The sequence below is a fragment of the Aspergillus bombycis genome (genome assembly GCF_001792695.1).
Source record: "Aspergillus bombycis strain NRRL26010 chromosome Unknown contig00004, whole genome shotgun sequence".
Classification (NCBI taxonomy): domain Eukaryota; kingdom Fungi; phylum Ascomycota; class Eurotiomycetes; order Eurotiales; family Aspergillaceae; genus Aspergillus; species Aspergillus bombycis.
In genome coordinates this window covers 464,762-486,975 of record NW_019170006.1, presented here as the reverse complement: position 1 = coordinate 486,975, position 22,214 = coordinate 464,762, and the positions used below count along the sequence as shown (strand labels likewise).

The window sequence follows — 22,214 nt, the reverse complement described above, 5'->3', positions numbered from 1 at the left end:
CTAGTTGGGACCGTTGATCTCCACAGAAGTAGTCGGGGTCGTGCCAGCCGACTCAGATGCTGCGAGAGGTGTGCTCTTAGTCTCGGTCTTGGTGTCGCTGGATCCATCACCGTTGCTCTGAGTGTCTGTTGGAGGCGGAGTCGGGGGCGCCGCGCCCACGACTGGCGCTCGGCAGCCATCAAGGCCGTTCACAGCCCGCTTTGATGGCTGTGGAGAGGATTTGTGCGAGTTTGGTGGTGTGGTAGAGGTAGTATGAGGAGGAAGAGTGCCATTAGTTGGCGAATTTGAGTCCGCAACTAGTTTCTCAATCGCTGCGATTTGTTTGCCATAGCTATACTTCTTCAGCTGGCTGAGGAGAGGCTTGATTTCCTCAACAAGAGCCTCTCTTTCTGCGCCCTTCAACTGACCTAAAACTTTCTCTGTACAGAAGTTAGTATTATTCAGGTATACTCCCACGAGTGTGAGGACTTACGTATGACATAATTGCCAAACTGATCACGAATCAGGCCAAGTAAGGGGTTCTCCCCATTGTCATCAGTGGACGTCAGCATGCTGATGATTTGGTGACGCTGAGACTCAAGACCGAATTCGAGACTCTTTTCCACCACGTTGCTTGCAAACTTGTGCTTCGAGTAGGTCAACAAGTTTGACACAACAATTGTAACCATACGGGATCGGTCCTTGTCCTCGCCATTCTCAATTACATGCTGGATCACGTAGTTACCGAACTGGTCGGGAATCAGCTTGGCGGTGCAGACGTGCAGCTCAGCAAGAATCGCCTCGCGATCCTCTTCCTTGCAGTGTTCCAGCATTCGTTGGATGACACGACAGCCATATGGATGAGTAGCTAACTTTTCGACCTGACCAATGAAAGCATTGATGACGAATTGCACATGCTCAGACGGCACTCTTTCAATAGCCTTTTGGATAACATGGTTTCCATTCTGGTCCCGAACACATCGCAAAACATGATGTTCAAGCTCCTTCACCATAGAAGCTTGTTGGTCGGTGAGAATATGCTCAAGCGCCTGCATGGATTAGCCCACCGGCCTGTATGGAAAAGAGATAATTACGAGAGGCTCTTACCTTCTGCACGACGCGACATCCATACATCTGAGTAGACAAAGCCAGGATATGCCCCTTCATTTGATTTGCCAAAATCTTCTTCTGCGTCTGATTGCCATGTTCGAAGAGTTTCTGTACAACGTAATTTCCAAAGACGTCTGTCATCAACTGCAGACTATCCCCCTGGATCTCACGGAAAACCTGCTCCTTCTCGTCACTGTTGGCCGTTTCCAGTTTCTGCTGGATGAAACGCGATCCATGCTGGTCACCACTAAATTCAACGATGTGATTGTAAATATCCTAATTTCTTGTCAGTCACGAGATGATTCGAATAACGTGGAGTCAATTGTTACCTTCAGTTCGTATCGTTTATTTCCCTTGCTATTCGCCCTAAACTCTTCTAATACTGGACTTCGCACTGTCTGGGCTGGATCGTGGTCGCGGTGACCTCTAGTTGCTAGGGCGCTGCGCCAAGTTGGGCGACCGGATAGAATCCTGACAAAGCGTTTATACCTGTACCTGGATAGCGGGCAAGGTCGTAGTGGGTAAAGGGCAGTCTTTGGAGCGGGTTGATTGCTTGTTGGGCTAACTCCTGCTCTCGCAAACGGCGCTCCAGAGCAGCAGCCTGTGCTTCAGATAAACGAGCAGACGCGTTATTATAGGGCGGGACGTGCATCGACCCACTGTCAAGCGCAGCATACATTGGGCTGTCCACCCTGGCATACTCTGTCGGCGAGATCGGGTTATCTCCCATTCGGTTTCTCGGAGCTTGGTATCCAAGTTGAACATCTGGCGCGCCTTCACCTGCGTAGCCAGCCCCTTGATAGGCGGGCTCTTCACCCTGGTATTTCAAGCGCTGGAAAGAGCCATCGAAAGATGGGTGCGACAAATACCCTGGGCGGGTACTCGAAGGATGCGCGGAATAGCTACCTTCGCTGAAGTGGAGTTTACTTAGACCAGAATTGATGTCAGCAGGGCCGCCGGCATATCGACCTTCAAATCCCTGACTCTCGGAGTGAAATGATGGGTATGAAGAATGTACCGGTCTCTGAGGCGCGAAGGATGCCGAGTTGTGTGACGCATGCGTATAAGAGTTGCGACCGAGCGTCGGTGCGACAGTCTCGGGCAAGCCCTGGGGTAAAGCAGACATGGATGGCATTTCATCAGGCCTGCTACTCTCGAGCGGGCTAGAGAATCCAGGTTTCATCGGGAACCCAGATCCAACCGGGCTGCCCCCAAAGGCAGAAGCGTTGACATGTCGCCGGCTCTCTGTATTTCTGAAATTTCCAAAACCAGAAAATGTGATACCATCCCCGGAAGGAGAAATACCTTCTGACCCGGTGTTGAGATAGGCCTTATGATTTGTTGATCCAGCAGTGCCACCGATTGCCGCCGATCGGGGTAATGTAAAGTACGAGGAGTCACCGGCCTCTGCAAGGCTACCGGTTCCTCGGTCACCCGCCCGGGTTTGGATGGGCGATGTTGTCATGCTGTTATTTGTAGCTCTAGCGAGAACATTTGAAGATGTATTCACAGTACTCCAAGGCATATTAGGGCGACCGTTCCACCCATCCGATTCGGACGATGACAACAATGAACTGGAGCCAGCCTTGCCTTCAAAGGCCTTATCACCAGCATGCTGGTCTAGACGATCCCCCCCCAACATCAGTATAATTTCGCCAATATGGAAGGCACTTCAAGGGTCTCACCTCCTAGATTGTCACCCCAGATGGTGTTCTTCCAGCTCGCCTTCCCGCCACCAAAAGGTTGCCCCATACCGCCATGGCTTCCACGATTCCGTTCACCACCCATATTGGATGGAGGGATGTTTGAGCTTCGGCTCGACCGTGCCTGGATACAAAACTGTCAATTACCTGATCAACTCATCCCAGCCATCTGCGACTCACATGATGCACCGCGCTCGCGTTTGCTGCCATCGCGGCCATACCACCATGTATCTAACTAAACACAAGACAGAATCAAGGAAAATATGTATACGAACAGCGAGGAAATATATGCAGACGGTCTCCAACCGTACTTTGTTTCTTCTCTGCGAGTGCTCCCTCTGCTTGATATCCCGAACTGTGGATTCGCGGCGTCGAACCGATAGGAGTTATACCGTGGCGAACAAACACGAGGAGCCTGTCGGGGTATTGGGTAAATATTGACCTGCACGAGGCCCAGTCATATGGTTAGCGAGGTGTTGTAATGCGGTGAGGAGATCTTCTCACAGAAGAGCACTTACCCAGGGTAGCGACACCGAGTCGAACGAGGGAAAGAAAGGAAGGGATGAAAAAGAGGAGCTTACCGAAACAAGGTCAGAAAAAATAAAATAATAGGGTTTATTGTTTTTGTCGAAACAGGTAATGCGGTCAGACCATGTACAGATTATACAAGGGATCGCAGGGGCACGAAAGGGAGGTGAAGTGGCAGGCGGGCCAACGAGAAATGCTTAATAGAGAAGCAACGCAGAAGCAAGGCGACGAGAATTGGATAATGTCCCTGTCGTTGCCAGTGTAATGCTCCGCAAGTAGCTGTAGATCAAGACTGCCAGTGCGTATCGCGACGTTGCTACGCTCCGTGCATGCTCCAGGAAGTTCGAATCTCGCAGATCACTCTCATGTGCTTTGTGGAGAGGGAACGGGACGAAGAACGTTGCCGACTCGAATGTGTTTCAATCCGATAGGCGTCTGGGAGATTTGATGGTTCGCAGCAGCAAGGGGGAGGGGAGGGATTCAGTCAAATTGCGACTAGTATTATGGGGAGGAATGTGTTTCGTTGCGCAAATGAGGCGATCAGGCGTGATTGGTGGAGCAGCGATAAATGGGAATGTGGGCGAGAGAGACAAAGCACGGCATTAATGTAATCCAGCTGTGACACAGGCGAAGGCAAGCATGACACCCAAAGTGGTCCTTTGGGGGGGGGCGATCAATCTCGATAGTAAATCCTCTTCGACCTCCACACCAGTGGGGAGTTGAGAGATATACGGCAGTGGTGGGCGGGGGAAGAAGAAAGGATGATGGTTGATGATATCGTTGAGAAGAATGAAGATGCTGACTGAGAGCGACAGTCAGAGGCAGCGCAGTGGGAAAAATTCCTAAACGAAGTGAAAGAAAATGGTAGCACAGACAAGCAGCACTAAATGGATTCAGGATGAAGGAGGAACAAAAAAAAGTGGGAAAAAAAAGTGGAGTGAGTCAGTTCAAAATAAAGGAAGGGGGGGAATGGTTGAGAATAAAAAAGACGAGAATAAAAAAAATGGATTAAAAGCAAAAAAGAAAAAAAGAAAAATATGAAGTCTTTTTTGCAATCGATGAGAGAGTCAAGATGATAGATAAGCTGGTCACAAAATGGTCGAGCTGGAAAAAAGATGCTGCGTGTCTTGGAAGACCCTCAGGAAGGCGCCCATCGGTTGGTAGGTATATTTGGTGTATCACTGGTGACAATACACCAAGACGATCTGTCGATCCGTTCAGGAACTTTGTCCTGAATTGCGAGTGACTTGATCGCAGTATGAGCGCTACACCTGAAGGGCAAGTACCGCCCAGCCTTTAGGTAAAATCAACTTTGCCTAAGGCTGATCGCATGTCCACTCGTCCCATACCGTTCCAAACCACCGTCCAATGTTTCTGGGGCCGGCCCAAAGTCCTTCCCGTCGCTCTTTACCTTTTAGGCTTCACCTCTTTTATGGTTTTTTCTGCCCCTCTTATTGTCATACAATTAGTCCTTAACTTTACTTGCTTGTCCTTGTAATCGAGATGTATGACGCAGTGGTCGGGGACCTACGGTAACCTTTCGCCGGAAATAAATGAAAAGGGAAAATTAAAAAAAAAAAAAAAAAAAAGACTGATACCTTTTCCCTCCCATTTGTGACGAGAACTGCGGTTCTTGACACTAGTGCCTCCCAGATTCATATTGATTTGTCTCACGATCGGGTGCTACAGGACCGATGTCAGATATTAAAGATGGTAATCCATGGTCTTCACCCTTGGTATACTTTGATTTTGCGTAATATATCGTCTTTTTGCCCTCTGTTTAGATCCACGTAGGATATCAAGGAGGCTATTGTGGAGACCAATTAAGAGTTCTTGGTACGGCCGAACAGACCATGTTAGTTGCCCCAATTTCGGACATGACTTCCTGGCCAGCGAACACCCCAATGTCCGCTAGTCATTCTCGAGATGAAGGGGGAAATAGAGAGAGCCCCCAAGAGAAGTATTCTCCCCGTAGCATTGACTGGATATAGAGTCAAGTCAACGCCGGTCGTTGACTTCCGCACTTCTTGACTGGCTTCAAGCCCTAACTAAAATAAGACTTACTGCGAAAGTTTACTTGTGCTGGAGCCCGACCGATCGGATCCACTAAACTAGCTTGATTTTCCTCATAACAATTGAAACAATACTTTATCGGGCATAGGCAAAGGAACACGCCGGCGGATATAAATTAGTTTATTCAATCCCTGCTTTACGTAGGGTTGAGTTGTCCTGTTCCAAGACCAGTTCAACAGCCTTTTGAGGGAAAACTCAGTGACCTACAATGGATTATCAGAATATTCATTAAGATTTATCGACTAATATAAAAAAAATAGGTAAAGAGGGCGGGGAAAAGGAAAAAGAAAAACAGTCAGATGAGAAGAAGAGAACGAAAAAAACAGAGACTACATACTACTAGTACTTACTACCTACTAGGTACAGAGCAGACACGGTATTGTTCAAGGGACAAGGTCTTGTACAATTGGCTTTCTTAAGGACAGCCTCATATTCGGCGGGTTGGTCTTATGACGAGAAACATGACAATTAAATACCCAAATACATCACCGAGTCGTACTTAGATCATTACTACATAATCCTTCCTGGACTCATTATCCGTGCACATCTATGGTTGGTTTGTCCTTTTTTTTAATTATTGCTTTTCTATTATTTTTTTTAACCCCCCACACATACTGGAATTTAATTCGCTTTAGCCTTCCCATAGAGACACCTTCTACCCCGTATGTACATGGTTGAAGGTCAACATATCCCCGAGCGGCGAAACGCCCATCCATGGAATTTTTATGACATGATGTCTGACCTCAGCACTCCCGACAAGGTACAGGGTACCTGGAGAATACCAGCAAGAGGGGTGATTCGCGCAAGTCGTAACCGGCAACAAGCATTGGCAAACGCCCCTTGCTTCCAACTGGTGTACCCCTCAGTTACGTTTCATCCGCGATACCCTTCTGAACGGCCACCTATTTGAGAGGTTTCCTGTTGTGGATGGTCTATCCTCTCATTGTCATTCCATTGTATTATCAGTATGACAGCCTAGAATAACTGGTTATATCTATGCTAACACTTCCGGGACACATCTACAGTGTCGTTGACCTATGATCTGCAGTGGTATGCGTTAGCCAGTCGATCTTCGGAATCATCCCATTTAGACTCCCTTGTACCTTCTTGGTATAAACTTTGAGTTATCGCTGAATTCATACTACTATTAGCCCCTTCCAATGGGAAGGTGTAAGTGACAGCCTTGCGTGGTCATGATAGCCAAAGAGCTCTTCCCCAGTAGGGCAAGCTTCCCCCAATATTCATACTTGATATCTGCGGATATTACTTCCATCCATATCTTGATCCCTTGTACATACCATGTCAGAAGGTAGATCCATACTTGGAATGGAGAATAACCGGGCTTGTATCCATGACACACACGCTCGTACGTGCTCATGTAATGATGTTGACCATTTTTACCTTGGTTCTGATCCATCTGACTTCATTCCACTGTTCTATTTCTTTCACTTTCTTTCTTGTCTCGTATTAGTACTAATGTCAGTCTGGTCAAAATCATCACCGAATTTGACTGGTTGACATAGGAAGGGCTAATAAGGAAATGGCACCAAGTTCTATCTCCACGGAATAAGCCCAACTACAAAAATCTAGCCGTCGCCGGCGTAGCAAGTAAAGAATCTTTCCGTAAACCCCTCATCGCCATTCTATGAGGCACTGAAACCAACTACATGTCTCGTAGCGAGACCACAAGTATATATATCACTCCCGTCGTATCACCACCAACCCTGTCAAGATACACGACTAAGCAATAAAAACGTACCTATGTAGACATCCTTAACACAAGCGAGAGGCGGTGTAGTATATACACATTCTTTTACAACCCCTACATCAGCGGATTATAGATGCATCTGGCAGTACAAAGCTGAAGATGCACTACTAGTACCCATTTTGATGTACCATGTATGAAAACAAGCAGCATGTTTTTACCATACCAGAAGATACTAGTGTATTCTTTTGACATCTGTTAACTATTGCCCTCAAACCATATATTTTTGTGGTTGACAACCTCACGTTCGAGAACGCAATGGGTATTTGCTCGAATATGCGATTTATCACTCAGGCGCTGTTCCCATCTGTGGTTTTGTATATCGGGGATTCGATTTAATTTTCGGTGTATTCCTGTCGCCTCAATCATGAAGTCCATCGGACTAGCGAGAAAAATTAAAATTAAAATCGTACGCCCCGGCGACTTAAAAACTTCCAGAGATCGGTTGGGAAAAGAGAAGCCGTAAATTATGCCACCATGCCCTGCTTTTCCGAAAGTCGAACTGACGCGTGGTCTAGCCTAATACTTCGTATGAGACACCCAGCACACCAACAAACCAGCGCATCAACCATCCATGGGAGGAAGAGGGGGTAATGCGAACTATCGTGGAAGCCAGACTCGCCATGGCTCTCTTCTGTAGATCTGGAGCGGTGAGGGTATCGTTCCAGAGGAGCCTATGTCGGCTCATGCTCGCTTGAAGTAAGGACCACATCATATGAGCATATCTATCTCCCGAGACAACCATGGGTGTAGGGCTGACATCACTGATCCTTGGGAGGCCGGTCTTTGGGTTGGTTTGACAGGAATACTGGACATTAGTCACTATGATGACCGAATGAGTGGCGAGAACCAAGCGTTTGACTACCAGGGCTAGCTCTACTTAAGCCTTTCCTCGGTTGAGTGAAGTGGGTTGGTTCAAGTCCTGTACGCGTGACTTACCAAAATTGCTTGGAAATCGATATCTGAATGCGTGTTAGGTAGAGGTTGAAGGATGGATCTGAATGGCAATGATATGACTTACCAATCCCATACATATTGTGATGTTTTTTTCCACATATCCGTCACGTAATAGAGTGTCTTAGCTCAGTCGTCGGGTCTGACGGGGGTGTAGCCATGATAGGCTTGGATCAAAAGGTTAGGTTGTAGCAAACAAACGTAAGTAGACGACCTAGTTTGAAACGGAGTGCGGAGTGCGGAGGCTTAGATAGGTAGCCTACTACATCAAGGGCAAAGGCCAACTGGAGAGAAACCTTTGGCACCGATGACCGAAGCGACATTGAACCAATCCGGAATTTTCCGAAGGCTTGATTGAGATCAGTAGTTTGGATGGCATTCTATAGTTTATACTTGTTGGGGATGCTATCTCCCCGGTATTTTCCATGTACTTTGCAGTAGCTAACATGGCTTGTGAGACTGTAACGGCGATATACTATATAGGTGCGATCCATGGTGTTCCGAATCTACGATTCGGAATTATCTGACCTTTGGGCCTAGTTGGGAGCGTGTTTGCCTGGATCGCACGCCCTCACAGAGACGCATTTGTGAGTTATGATTTTATATTTACTAAATATCCCACTTTCCACATGTTACCCCCGGGGAAACTTGACCTCGGCGTTCCCAAGAGCGGGGATCAAACAATATATTTTGTCTCTCCTTTATAGGTAATGAAACAATGATGTCATGGATGTCTTCAAATCAGATCAAATTAGACATATTTATAGCTCCCTAATTATATGCAAACTAAAAGGGCAACTCAGTGGACGCACGGAGGGTTGGATACTCGGGAGAGCTGACGGTGATGCCATGCCTTAAATCTGTTGCCCTGCCTTGATCTCATTTCGTGTACAGAGTACTGTACTTACTCCACAGTGAGATCATATGAAGTTGAGGTCGCCGTCAGGAAGTTCTCGCACCTCAAAATGATCCAGAGACAAACACGTTGCGGTCTGAGACATACATCTTTTCTGTATGGAATGCATGGAAAACCATGCAATCATTCAGGGATATCCGAGAGAGTCGCATGCCAATTGCGACGGAAGTGCAGCGAGGGCGCGGCTCAGAGTCTATCCTAGACATAGACTGTATGCAAAAACGTTCGCTGCCATGCATATGACAAGATGGTAAAGCAGTGCATATTATATGTCCTTATGACTACGACTACTGGATTTATTTTTATTTATTGAATCTGACGGAACAACTGGCAGTTCTAAATATGTATCTAGTCTGGATCACACTACGTATTCAGGGGTAAAAAATCAGAATGAGCCAAAAAAAGAAGACGTGAACAAGGTCGAGTGGGGGGCCGAGTCCAAAAATGGACATGCCTAACAAATGCCAGGTGGAATTTAGCATCAATCACCAGGGGAATTAACGAATAGGAATGCTGAAGTTGGTTGAAAAAGGCTTAGTTCAGGGACCTCGGCCTTCTGATAGGGCGAAAATCTCGGCGATGGGGAGATTACAACTGTCTGTAGCGCCGCCGCCGGCCAACAGCCAAGAGGCACCATAGAGGAAATGGACAAACAAACAACGGGCTGGTGGATCCTTTTGGCATTTAGTCTAAGACTAGCAATCTTTTGTCGTTGGCTAGTGACCAACTCACCCTTGCTGGGTGTTCGCTGGACGGTCTGGCCCTGTGGGCACCCTTGCGCCTCGTTCCCGTTGTACCGGCTGGTTGACCGTGCGTTCGTAGGCGCCTGTCTCTCCTCTTCTCTCTCTCGCTCTCTTTCTCTTGGTCCCCGTCTGACCCTTCCCTTCCCTTCCCTTCTCTTTTTGTTTTTCTTCCCTTGGCTTTCATTCCACTCATACCGGCCCTCAATCCATTCTTCCTCCTTCCTTCCTCGCCACGTTCTTTCTATCCTAAGCAGGTGTCGGCTTCACTCTTTCAGCTGTTCACCTCGCTGTCCATTCGTTCTCCTTTACCAGACCGATCCATTGTGTCCTGCGACCCCGTCTTTTCAGACCGCCCGACCGACCTGATACATTCCCTCTTTTTTGTCTTGAACGCACCACGACTATCACCAGATAGTCACTCTGGTTATTATTATATTCTTCTCCTTCCAGTGAAGACACTGTGCTGGAACGTTGAGTAAGTGTTATCCACCATGTCATAGCCCAGTACAGCGCTGACAGTGGTGGTATACAGTACGACCTGAACCTTTATTGAACTATACTTCTCCGCCTGTCTTGTCGATACGAATAGCGCTACATTAAATATCTTTCAAAAACCGAATCCGAGAACCGTATCCTGCCGGAAAACTTGACCATCCAAAATGATGCACCTGTTCAAAAGGCTCGTCGCCCGTGACGATGAAAAAAGCAACGATGATAGACTTACTCCGGCCATGATCGATCTTTTGATCGCTCTTCTAGTCCTCCTTCTAGTCGGTATCGCCCTGGTTGGTGCCCTTCTTGTTTTGCGCCGTAAGCGCCAAAATCGGAAACGATCCGAACTCCCGGTCCATAACGGCCAGTGCACGACTCATCACCGCAGCCTCACGATTTCTGCGCCGCCATATGCTAAGACCGAATCCGTTCTCGTCTACGATGAGAAGAGGAGACTCATGGAGAACTCGTCGAGCCCTCCACCCAGCCCTGTCCCGGAGATCCGCATTACGTTCCCCGAGGAGGAGGATGAATCTGGAAAGCGCAAATCTGGACGCATGGTAGTTGTGAGGATTAGCGATGCTGGTGGTGTGGGACTGGAGCCATGCCATGACGAACTGCCGCCATATCAGTCCAGTGATGCAGAGCGTTTTCAATCCTTGGACATTGAGCGCATGGGCGGCCTCAAGGAGAAAGAGGATGTAAAAAGATGGTCTTAAACGAACCGTTGATAACTAGATACCAGCGGCCGTCTATTCTATCTGTGATACCCCTTCCCTCCTCTTACTCTTCGACGATTTCAAAAGGCATGACGATATCCCGGCGAAGATTTTCCATTTCTTATATAGCGCCACTTGCGTCTCGTTGTATCTTCGTGACTTGCACATACGCGAACTGATATCTCCCGTCTGACCCCTGCACTACTGATCTTCGGCGATTTGGAGTTTCATTCTTGTCCTGTGGGACAGTATTCGCCTGGCCCACCCGAAGACGGAACTATAAGGCATGCCTCAGCTGAATTGTGTATAGCAAAGGGCTGTTGGTTCAATTCTCGAATTTTTTTTTTCTTTCCTCCCCCCCTTTTTTTCTTAACATTCATTTTACTTAAGGCGTTCATTTCTCGTGCTTGGTCACTTAGATCCTTTCACCCTGCCACGTCACTAGGGTTGGAAAGACGTTACGCACCTGTTTGTTGGATTATCTTTCAATTTCATTCTCCTTCGAGGGGTCTCTTTTCTTTTCTCCCACTGACCTTTTTGTTTTTTTCAACGTTTTACTCTACTATCCTACCATCATCGTCCCTACAATTCTCGGTTTGCCTTTAGGGTGTCTTATAGCTGGATAATGTATGTAACTAGTCTGACAACGTATTGTACGGCCACTATTGCGTGGGCCTCAATGGATGCGTTCATTCATTCAAATTGCGATGTCTCCGTCCTTGCTCTACAATATACCAATGGTTTGGCGCCAGGTGGCCCTCGGTCATTCTAAGAATGCGCACCAAATCGCTACTTGTACACTATAGGAACTATAGAATTACCGCAACCAGTAAACAGTTGTCCCAATTCGGAGGTGCCCCACCAACCTTCAGGGTTCTGGATGTTCCGAACCGTGCCGACCAATGGTAGTGAGAGATTTCTCAAGTTGGCGTCCCGAAAGCGCCGATTGCCCGACGTCACGGGGGGAAGATTTGGGATGTGCGAAAGGGCTCGTTGTATCGTGCGCGTCCCTGCCCCGAGTCTCATCTCTCGGGCTTTTGCGAAAGCAACTTGCAATTCTTACTTATTCGTGTTCATGTTACATGTCTGCGATTGAGTCTTTGTGGTGATCATGTCTGCTCAGTGATCCAATTCACCACGAGGCCGTCCACAGCTTTGAAAATTTTGGACCGAAAGAAAGACGACTAAGGGATAGCCACACCTTCCCCACTCCCTTTTCAATTTCAATGTGTCTAGTTTCAATTTCTAAAATTCTTTGACACCCCCTATCTTGCATCAGCTTCTGTGTGAGCAAACGCTAAACCTACCGACTTGTTCACCCGCAGCGAGCGGTTGCGCTGCCGTGAAAGGCAACTCACCTCCTGGTCGCTTTAGATGAATACGGCCTCGACAGACTCGGTAACCTCCAACCCGTGATGGCATCCGGAATAAGTCTGGGGTCGGGATCTGATAGATCCGACCTCACTGGCTTGCAGACCACCGCGTCGCCCCCACGGCCCTCGGAACGCAACGATACGCAGAAACCCCCGGTACCGAAGGCACTGACAGGGAGGCAGTCCCGGCTAGGGAAAGGGAACAATGGGCAAGAGAGTGTCGATGATAGCTTGGAACGGGAATTCAAACTCAGGCACTTGGGCTCACTGGGTGTGCTTGGCTGGATACTGTGAGCTTGCCTTTCAATGGTCGCAAGCGTTCTTTTACCTTAGAGCTGAAAATTCTAATGCGGAATAATGAACTACAGGCTCCTCCATGTCGTTGGAATATTTTTCTTTACCAAAGGATTTTTGCTGACTCGGATGGTCTTGGAGAACAAGTCGTCTTGCGATGTACTTCCGTTCGGAGATGCAACGTCGCATTCGGCAGTCGGCAAGAAAAACGAAGGATGCTGGCACCAAAAGTCATTCGAGAAGGCCATTGTGATTGTCGTAGATGCTCTGAGGTACGATTTTACCGTCCCATTCGCGTCAACAGCGGAGGATGAAACCTCCCAATTGTTCCACGATAATATACCCGTCTTGTACGAGACTGCCGTCAATACCCCAGAAAACGCTTTCTTATTGCCTTTCATTGCGGATCCACCTACCACGACGCTACAGCGCCTCAAAGGATTGACAACTGGGACCCTGCCGACTTTCGTAGACGCAGGCTCTAACTTCGCTGGAACGGCAATCGACGAGGACAACCTAGTCGCTCAGTTGCGTAGCGCAGGAAAGAATCTGGTGCACCTCGGCGATGATACCTGGCACAGTCTATTCCCTGACTACTTTGATCCCGAATTGACGCGGCCATTCGATTCTTTTAATGTGTGGGATTTGCACACAGTTGACAATGGCGTAAATGATCATTTGTTCCCCCTCTTACACCCGAAGAACGCCACAAAATGGGATGTTATATTTGGCCATTACCTCGGGGTTGATCATGCCGGCCACCGTTATGGTCCCAATCATCCAGCCATGGGTGCAAAGTTGAGGCAAATGGATCAGGTCATCCGAGATCTTATTGCAAAGGTTGATGACAACACTCTCTTGGTTGTCATGGGTGACCATGGTATGGATTCGAAAGGTGATCATGGAGGTGAATCGAATGACGAAGTGGACGCTGCTCTATGGATGTATTCGAAGAGAAGTTTCTTTGGTCGCACCAGCCCCGATACTGCCGTGCCGCCGAAGACTGCGCGCGAGCGATCTGTTCCTCAGATCGACCTTGTGCCGACGCTGTCATTGCTTCTCGGGTTGCCGATCCCTTTTAACAACCTTGGGTCACCAATTGAGGAGGCTTTCGCAGGACCTGGGGGAAAAGATTGGAAGAATCTGGTTGCTGTCAATCGTTTGACATCTGCTCAAATTAAGAGGTATCAGCACGAGTACGCAATAACGCGGGGGGCTGATGATGGCCAGGAGTTCCGGTCGTTAAGCTTCTGGGAGACAGCGGAAGATGCCTGGCAAAAGTCCTCAAAGCGCGGCAAGTCGAACACAGAGGCCATGCAGTTCGTCTACCAGTCATATAGGGAATACCAGCGCCACACTCTCGATATATGCCGTGCGTTGTGGGCTAAATTTGATGTCCCGAGCATGATACAGGGCGTGGGAATACTCTTCGCAGGACTTGTACTGTTGGTATTTTATGCTCGTGGTATTAGATCGGACCGCACAGAGCTCACAACTCCGCTGCTTTCTGCTGTTGGCGTAAGTTCGGGCTTGGGTGCTGTGGTCGGTGGTTGCTTGACATTCAGTGGTGTGGCAGATATGCCAATAACAGAGTCATCCGCTTTATGGGCCGCCGTCGGGAGTATACTTGGCGCCTCATGGGTGATTTTCGTGAAGCCTGGCCATTTGAGCTTGCCCATCCCCAACTCCTTGTGGGGTTGGCTCGCTGTAATGTTCACCGTGACTCAGTCGGTCGGTTTTGCTTCCAATTCCTACACCATCTGGGAGGATGAGATTCTATTGTTTTTCCTTTCCACCTTTGGTGTCGTCGCTGGCGTATCCTCGATGCGCCAAAAGTCGACAGCCGACAGGGTCTTGGGAGTCTATCATTCAATACTATTTGTCATCTTAGGAAGAGTAGCATCGTTCTCTCGCCTCTGCCGTGAGGAGCAGATGCCATTCTGTCGTTCGACCTATTATGCATCCGCAACATCCTCTACATCTGCCCCGTGGCAACTCGCCATACCTTTCCTCGTGACACTCATTCTACCCGCAGTTGTAAAATCATTCTACGCCGGGTCGAAGTCTTACGAAGGAGCTGCTACTTTGTGGGTCGGGTATGGCTTTCGGCTAGGGTTACTTTTGACTTCTATCTTCTGGATGCTCGAAGGTGCGGATGATGGTGAATGGCTCTCTTTGAGCAAGGAAACATTGAAGACGATTCGAGTGCTTCTCGCTCAGCTTATCCTTGGCCTCGCCTTTGCTGTTGGTACAACGGCATTTGTATACTCGAAGCCATGTGTTAGCATCAGCGTCACACAAGGCAGTGCTGACTCCGAGGGTAAACAGAAGTCGACTTCCTCCCCACCGCAGCCGGGAAGGACAACCGTTACTATTCTGGGCTTTGGCAACATCTACGGGACCCGGTTCTTCCTTCTTGTCGTCAATTTCTGCTTGGCCATTGTTCTAATGCAGAAACCTATGGGCCAGGGTACCATGGGTCTGCTGCTGTGGCAAATCTTATCTTTGCTTGAAATCCTTGACACGAATGCACTGGTATTGGGTAACTCAGCCATTGGACCAATTGTTCTGGCACTTCTCGGTTCCTTCTACTTTTTCAAGACAGGCCACCAAGCAGTTTTGAGCAGCATACAGTGGGAAACTGCCTTTATACCCCTATCCTCAGTCAAATACCCCTGGTCTCCGATCCTAGTGGTTCTGAACACCTTTGGTCCCCAAATTCTTACAGCTGTTGCTGTTCCTCTCACCGTTCTCTGGAAGCGGCCTTTGCAGCTTCATGACCAATCAAGGTCTACCTTGTCGAAGCCCAACAACCCTGCCACTAAGATCCTCTCAGACGTAGTGCAGGCGGCTTGCACTTATATGCTCTATTTCGCCACCATCAATCTCGCAACTACGATGTGGGCCGGCCATTTACGCCGCCACCTCATGCTCTATCGCATTTTCAGCCCTCGCTTCATGATGGGCGCCGCCGTCCTAGGTGTTGTGGACATTGTTCTCATCTTATTCTCCGTCGCTGGCGTCCGCTGGAGCATGCTGAGTGTGGGCGAAATTTTCGGATGGTAAGCTGTGCAAGAGACCCAACGACTGGTTCTACATTGAGACAGGGCGCTCTGAGAAAGGAAAGAGACAAAACAAGAACAGAAAAATTCCCCACCCAACAGACTTTCACAGACGACCTCGCCTCGCATATATCACACACCACATCATGCTGTCCTCGCCGATTTGAGGTCGACACTAGACCGACCTCCGCGAGGGCCTTGTTCCTTGTATGTATTAGTCATTTAGTTATGTATATTCTTTTGATATGGATCGGGGACGGTTAAATAGGACTGGGGGGTTTTTGCTGTTCTACTTCTGTATTTTGATTCCTAATATATGAACGATGTACTGATATATCGACTGAAACCAAAAATTAATAAAATGACGTTCAAACAGTTCTACATGTCATGGTTGTCGAGCCTGGAACCGAACAGTTCTACTGTGGTATTGTACTTGTTTATATGGGCGTACCATGGATCAAGGGCATTCGAGAAAACAATAGATAGTAAGGCAATAACAGTCGGTACTGGAGACCAGACAGTTATTGATTTAATTGATGTAGGTGGTAGCGATCATATATGTTATCAATCCTCCACGGGAGCGATCAGAAAGAAGATATTTGTTGGGGGCTTTTTTTTTTAAAAAAAAAAAAAAGAAAAAATAAATTCGCCATGTCCAACTCTTCTACAGTACATGGCAGACATCGGTGATAAAAACCTGAGTGCCAACAACAATCGAAACTCTATCAAGGACTTTTTATTTCCCGCTGCCAGCAGCTGCCAGTGCTTGTTTTATTTATATCCATAGCAAAGCATATTTTTCCCAACCACCGTATGGAGCCTCGGAGAAGTGCAATAAATTCATACTGGATCCAGTACCCAGGAGAATCACACCGGTAGAGGGTTGAGATTGAGCGGGGATGGTAACAAAACGAGATAACTTTTTTTTTTGGCACAGAAAGACAAAGGGGTATTGACACAGGCTGAATAACTGGAAATGTACATTAATCCATCATGGTAAAGAAATCATAAATGAGAATATAGGTAGAGTGTCATGGCGGTGTCCCTTCCCTCTTTTTCCCCGCCACCCTTTACTTTCGTTCATCCAACACCGAAGATTGCCAGATCAAGAGCTCCATGTAGTACTTCAACCTCAAAAGTAGACAGTGAAAGTTTTTTCACCGTCCCCATCGAGAGAAATCCAAGTTTTGGAGGATATTGGCATCCGCAGACGCATTCCAGTCGGTAGCAAAATCTGACTGTGCCGGGGCACTACGTGATGGCAGTTCTTCGGAGAATATGTTAGCCTTCGTGTTGCGGCGTTGGCCTGGATAAGCGCCCTCTGCGGTATCAGAGGTCTGATTTTGAGAACCTAAGGCTCGCTCCCGAAGTCTTTTGATCTCTCGTAACCGGTTTCGCCATGAGGAAATATGCTCGCCCCCCTGACTGTTCCACACTAGCGAAAAAACCGAAGCATTTAGGGCAAGAAAGCGCACAAAGGCGGCCAGATTCTTTCCAGAGATTATCTTGGGCGCGGCAGCAGGTGATATCTCTGGAAAGCCGGGTTTGCTCATTACCTGGACGTGGTAAAAGAGCTTCTCGTAGCCTTCCGGGTCCATGTTTGCAGGCTCAAACCCACTCGCGATACGGCACACAGGACTAATAACGATATTCACGAAATTGAATTGTGATGGAATTGTATCAAAGTTGAACGGAATGTTTGATCGGTTGAAAATGATGTTGACAAAATCATTTCCTATGTGGCGTTTCTTGTTGATGCAGGAAGGGTCGTTATCGAAATTGGTAGGCATCATTGTTACTACATGGTAAACGATTTCCGTGACTCGGTCACGCCAGGCGTAGGTAGATTCTCCGTCTATATCAGGATGCAACCCCTGTGTATTGAATTGAGCACCTCTGAGTGGAACTTTCGTTCCAAGTCTTGACAAGAAGTACTCATAGTCGGGACTACCACTGGTATTGGAAAGAATATCCGCCTCTGTCGTCTGCACATCATCAATGTAGATGACGCCGATCTTGTGTCCATCCACAATATCATTACGGTCGAAGGTGCTCAGTGCCCGACGAGTGATGTCATCCTCGGGCAGGGGAATTGGCTGCATCGCAGTAGGCGTAGGGAAGGCTGTAGTTGTTAGCTGAAGCATGACGTGACTAGGAAGGACAGCAGTGCGCATGCCGTCACCATGCAGATGAGCATCGGGTGTTGGAGGAACCTGATGTGGAAGGACAGGAGCAGTCCGTTGCTGGTACATAGCATACGTAGTTCCTGATGCTTGCCTTTTCGTGATTTGAGTTAGGCCAGACACTCCAGCTATTTCCACAGTGACTATGCTCATGCCCACGACCCATGACTTCTTTGATACAGGGCCATCCGCCGGGGTCGGGGGGAATGTTGCATATGGAATAGTTTCGCCCAAATCGGTAAAAGCAACTCTTTGCATCAAGTCAAGAAAAACTTGACTCTGTTCTTCGACCATCTCTTTTCCGTGTTCATCCTTAAATATAAGCCTGCTGGTGATCCAATTGACATGCTTCGCCCGGTCTTGTAACTTTAACGATAGGAACCAAAACACCATCACGTGGTGCGTCAGAGTATAAATATATCTTGACATTCCGTCCTGAAGAGATGGGTCCGACATCTCGGCAGGAAGAGCAGCCGTCTCTCGCACGCCACTTCCGAGTTTCGCAGACACCTGAGGGTTCCGGTTTGTTGACTCCGAAGCTTTGAAGCGCTGTTCTCTAGAAGTCTGTAGAAAGCGAATACAAATGCCGAAGACAGTACGAATCTCTTCTTCTCGTAAATTGATATAAACGTCAGGTAATCGTGCGAGTAATGCAAGGAATTCCAGGATATGTACTGCGAGGTTGGCCAATGTGATCACTTTAGACATCTTGTCAAGGATTCCGTTCAATGATTTTGTCACAGAAAGTGGGATTTCATGACAGCAGACGGAGAGGGCGTGAATGCATCCACGAGAAGTACCTCCCCAGGATCCAATGATACCCATCATAAACGAACGCACAAGTTCGTCTTCTTCGCTTTTAGCGAAGAACTCATGATAGCCAATTAGTACGCACAGGGTGTCGAATATATATCCCGCTACATCAGTCTTTTTCACGCCAGTCGATACTGGGGGTTCACGGAAGGAATCGTTCTTGACCTGGTCACACAGTATGCTACGCAACAGCTTGACTTGAGGAACCGCATTATTAAAGAAATCTCTGTTGCGAAGTTGTGGTGCGAGATGAGTGAGAACATAACTGTAAATTTCCCAGTTGGTATCGCGATGCAACAGCGAGATGACGGTTTCTAACCACATGTTGGCTTTCAATGTAACCTTCTGCGCTGGATCCGATTCTAGATGCTGTGATGTGTCTGATGTTGTATAAGCATATACAAACGGGCTTGATTCATCGGGTGGTTGTTCAGGAAGCACCTGGGAAGAGGTATGTGTCCAGACTGGTGGTGTCAACTTTGGCGCACGTAGAGGGATACCTGCATTTCGCCCAGAAGACTTTGAGGAAATACTAGCACTGTCTTTCGTTGATAGTTTACCGGAAATCGATGCCCGTTGGTTATCATTATCTGCACTGTAGTCTCCTGTGTGGTCATCGGCAGTAGCGTGTGGCTTGGGCCCGGAATCAGCATTTCGAGCAGAAACGTTCATCAAGAAGTCATTCTCGGAAACAGACAGGACTGCGATAGACCCTGAAGAGTCACACCGGAGCCTAAATAACACCTTGAGCACTGTTAAGCGAGAGTCTACTGGTCTCTCCGAGGCCTGAGCTATCTTCAGAAGCGCCTCGAAAACCAAAATTGCTTTGCTCGCCGACAAGTTCAAAGAACGAAGAAACACCTTGACCAAGCCAACGGCACAAACGTTGGCTAAAGATGACTCCAACATGCTGCCAGTCGATGGGGAATGCGGGGAGACTAATGTTGGCGACTCCGCGCCATGCGGTCCGTCTTTGCTCAGATCCTTGTTCATTGGCGAACCCAGAGTGTCTACTAAAAATACGAAGGAAGTTTCGTCGTCAACAAGGATAGAAGTATCGACAACAAACGATACGAGTGACTCCAGGAACAAAATATCATCCTCATCAGAGAAGTTTTCCAGCATGGAATTAAGAAGCCCATGCGCTCGAAATTGGGACAAATTATCGTAGTTCGTGAAAGCTTCCTTCACTGTATCCAAAGCTAGGATGCGAATCTCTGATGGCTTAGTGCGAGATCGAACGAAACAGCGGATCAACCTCTGACAATGCCGTATCCAATCGGGGTTCTCAGGGAAGCAAAGTTTTTCACCCCTCATTGTATTCAGGATAAGCTCAGCCTGGGGAGGCTCAACATGTTGACAGACGCTCATCAGGAAGCGTGTGGCTTCCAGCCTTTGCTGTCGGTTCATGCGCTCCCAAACTGTCTCTAAGGCGGAGGCGATTTGAATAACGTTGGCTAAAATGCTGGACCTTGTATCATCCAACACACTTCCTCTTGGGTATGATAGCTGTGAACTGGAGCTTGACGCTGAACACTCTCCAGATTCCTCAACGGCTCTGAGCGAACATGAGACGATTATGTTGATGAAAACCGACCAATCTCTTTCTAGAGCCACGTGGAAAAAGTCGCCTTCAAGAACATTCAGGCACAGATCCAAAACGTCTGCTTCTAGCTTGCCATCATCCTTTTTTAGGACAACTAATAGAGAGTCCATCAACTGCTCAAATTGAAGCCGAGGCATGCCATCCTGACCATACGCACGGATAAGATCAGTAAATACGTGGACGGTTCCACGTAGAATGTTCAGGCTTCGCCCTTGCTCTTCAGAAGATCCAAATAAAAACCCATAGAGACTATTCACCATTTCATCCTGCCTCCTTGACCTGGCGAGATTACGCACGGTCCGTGACGTGGGGCCAGACAGCGACTTGACCGAGGCATAGATGTTGCATAGCACCTCTAGCATTGGAACGAAGCTCTCATCCGGGACGTCCGAATAGAGGATTATAGCCTCAAACACAGCCAAAGAGTTTTTGATGTCGGCTGCAACGCTTGTCTTCTTGCAGATAATAAAGAGTTGATATAGCAACGATCGAATCTCTTCGCTGTTTGGGGGTTTCCTTTGCAGAGTGATTAAGTCAACAGCAAACTGCAGCAAGTCATCTAGGACTGCATCGTCATAGGCCAGTCCATTAGGTTTCGAGACTTTGGCTTTTCTCGCTTTTAGTCGAGCGGTTGAAATCAGTTCATAGAGCGGGACCACACATGATGAGATGATCGGAATAATGGATGAAGAAGCGAACTCTAATTTTCTTCCATGATCGGAAAGGGAGATCAGCGAGACTACACGCGCAGGCACTACGTCGGACTCTGAGGGACATGATATCAACTCAAAGACCGCTCTTCTTGCAGCTGGAGATAGGTCTTGGCGCGCTGCGATAGCTTCCATTAATAGCGAGCCACTTCTCCGGGCTTCCGGAGAGGTCGCATGGTGAATCAGATGAGAGCCAGCCTCCCACAGAGCTAGAGATTGCTCGGAAGTAAACCAGTGAAGTGACTTTGACACCTGCTCTGCCTCGTCGATCGCATGAGCTAAGTTTTGTTTCTGAGCCAAGTTCCTTATAGACGTCTCGAAATCTGGCGCACCAGAAGCGTCTGAAGAGCTGGAAACAACACTGCCGCGATGCATTGATTCAAGCCCAAGAGCAATCCAGCTATTCCTATGTCCATCCGACGCCTGCGACAATGTATCACTGGTCTCTCTCACTGAGATTGGCGAAAGCGATTTTGAACGGGCAACGCCTAATGTTCTGAAAACGTCTGCGAAACTGGATGCTGCGTGTTTGTAATTGGAAGGTGATGAAGCATCGTCAGAAGACATACGTCCTAGCGGACGGGAGTATGGATATAGGCCTAAGTCAACCGAATTTATATCTGAAGATCCATGAATCAGCAAGAGCAAGAACCTGACCGGAGTTCACACTTTACAATATCCAGCTGACCAATCCCAACTGTGACATCACTGAAGTACACAAGGTGGAGGTTTACGTACCATTGACAGATCACATGAAGAGGTTCACAGCATCAGGAGACCTGGTAGGAACATGAAGCTTGACTCAGATAAGGCGGATAGGAGGAGGTTGGAATGGTCTGGGTCTTAATTGAACAAGCATAAATCTATACCAAGCTAGGGGCCCTGAGTGAAGTAAGAACATGCACAACTGTTTATAGGCAAGTCAAAGAAACATCCTTAAGAAGACATGGAAGCGCACAGAATTAGAGATAGTAGGTTATCTCCAGAACGAAAGTGTGCCAAGACACCTTTCCCCTCCAAGCATCCATGATGATGATCTGGCGGAGGCTCGGATATGATTAATCCGTGAAATCACCTGATGGGCAGAATCACCCCGCGGACAATGTTGCTCACCGCCTGGAAACTGCAAAGCAACCCGCCAAACAAACTGCCCGTCCTGGAATCAAGCTCACGGCTTTTTTTTCTTAAAGC

The 22,214-nt window shown here is 47.9% G+C and overlaps 4 protein-coding genes across 4 annotated transcripts; 2 read left to right on the top strand and 2 right to left on the bottom strand.

The window, feature by feature from the left end:
• Positions 1 to 3,002, bottom strand: ABOM_001197 (mRNA-binding protein PUF3; the record flags this gene model as incomplete). Its single annotated transcript, XM_022528327.1, has 7 exons — positions 1 to 419; positions 473 to 1,028; positions 1,087 to 1,365; positions 1,419 to 1,522; positions 1,585 to 2,709; positions 2,775 to 2,916; positions 2,973 to 3,002. 7 exons carry the CDS (start codon positions 3,000 to 3,002, stop codon positions 1 to 3), a joined length of 2,655 nt encoding a protein of 884 aa, XP_022394000.1.
• Positions 3,003 to 10,430: 7,428 nt separating this feature from the next.
• Positions 10,431 to 10,982, top strand: ABOM_001196 (uncharacterized protein; the record flags this gene model as incomplete). Its single annotated transcript, XM_022528326.1, has 1 exon — positions 10,431 to 10,982. One exon carries the CDS (start codon positions 10,431 to 10,433, stop codon positions 10,980 to 10,982), a length of 552 nt encoding a protein of 183 aa, XP_022393995.1.
• Positions 10,983 to 12,397: 1,415 nt separating this feature from the next.
• Positions 12,398 to 15,715, top strand: ABOM_001195 (mannose-ethanolamine phosphotransferase GPI13; the record flags this gene model as incomplete). Its single annotated transcript, XM_022528325.1, has 2 exons — positions 12,398 to 12,645; positions 12,724 to 15,715. The coding sequence occupies 2 exons, from the start codon at positions 12,398 to 12,400 to the stop codon at positions 15,713 to 15,715; spliced, it is 3,240 nt and encodes a 1,079-aa protein (XP_022393997.1).
• Positions 15,716 to 16,868: 1,153 nt separating this feature from the next.
• Positions 16,869 to 21,590, bottom strand: ABOM_001194 (putative GTPase activating protein (Tsc2); the record flags this gene model as incomplete). The annotated part of the gene is made up of 1 exon (XM_022528324.1): positions 16,869 to 21,590. The coding sequence occupies one exon, from the start codon at positions 21,588 to 21,590 to the stop codon at positions 16,869 to 16,871; it is 4,722 nt and encodes a 1,573-aa protein (XP_022394039.1).
• Positions 21,591 to 22,214: the final 624 nt, after the last annotated feature.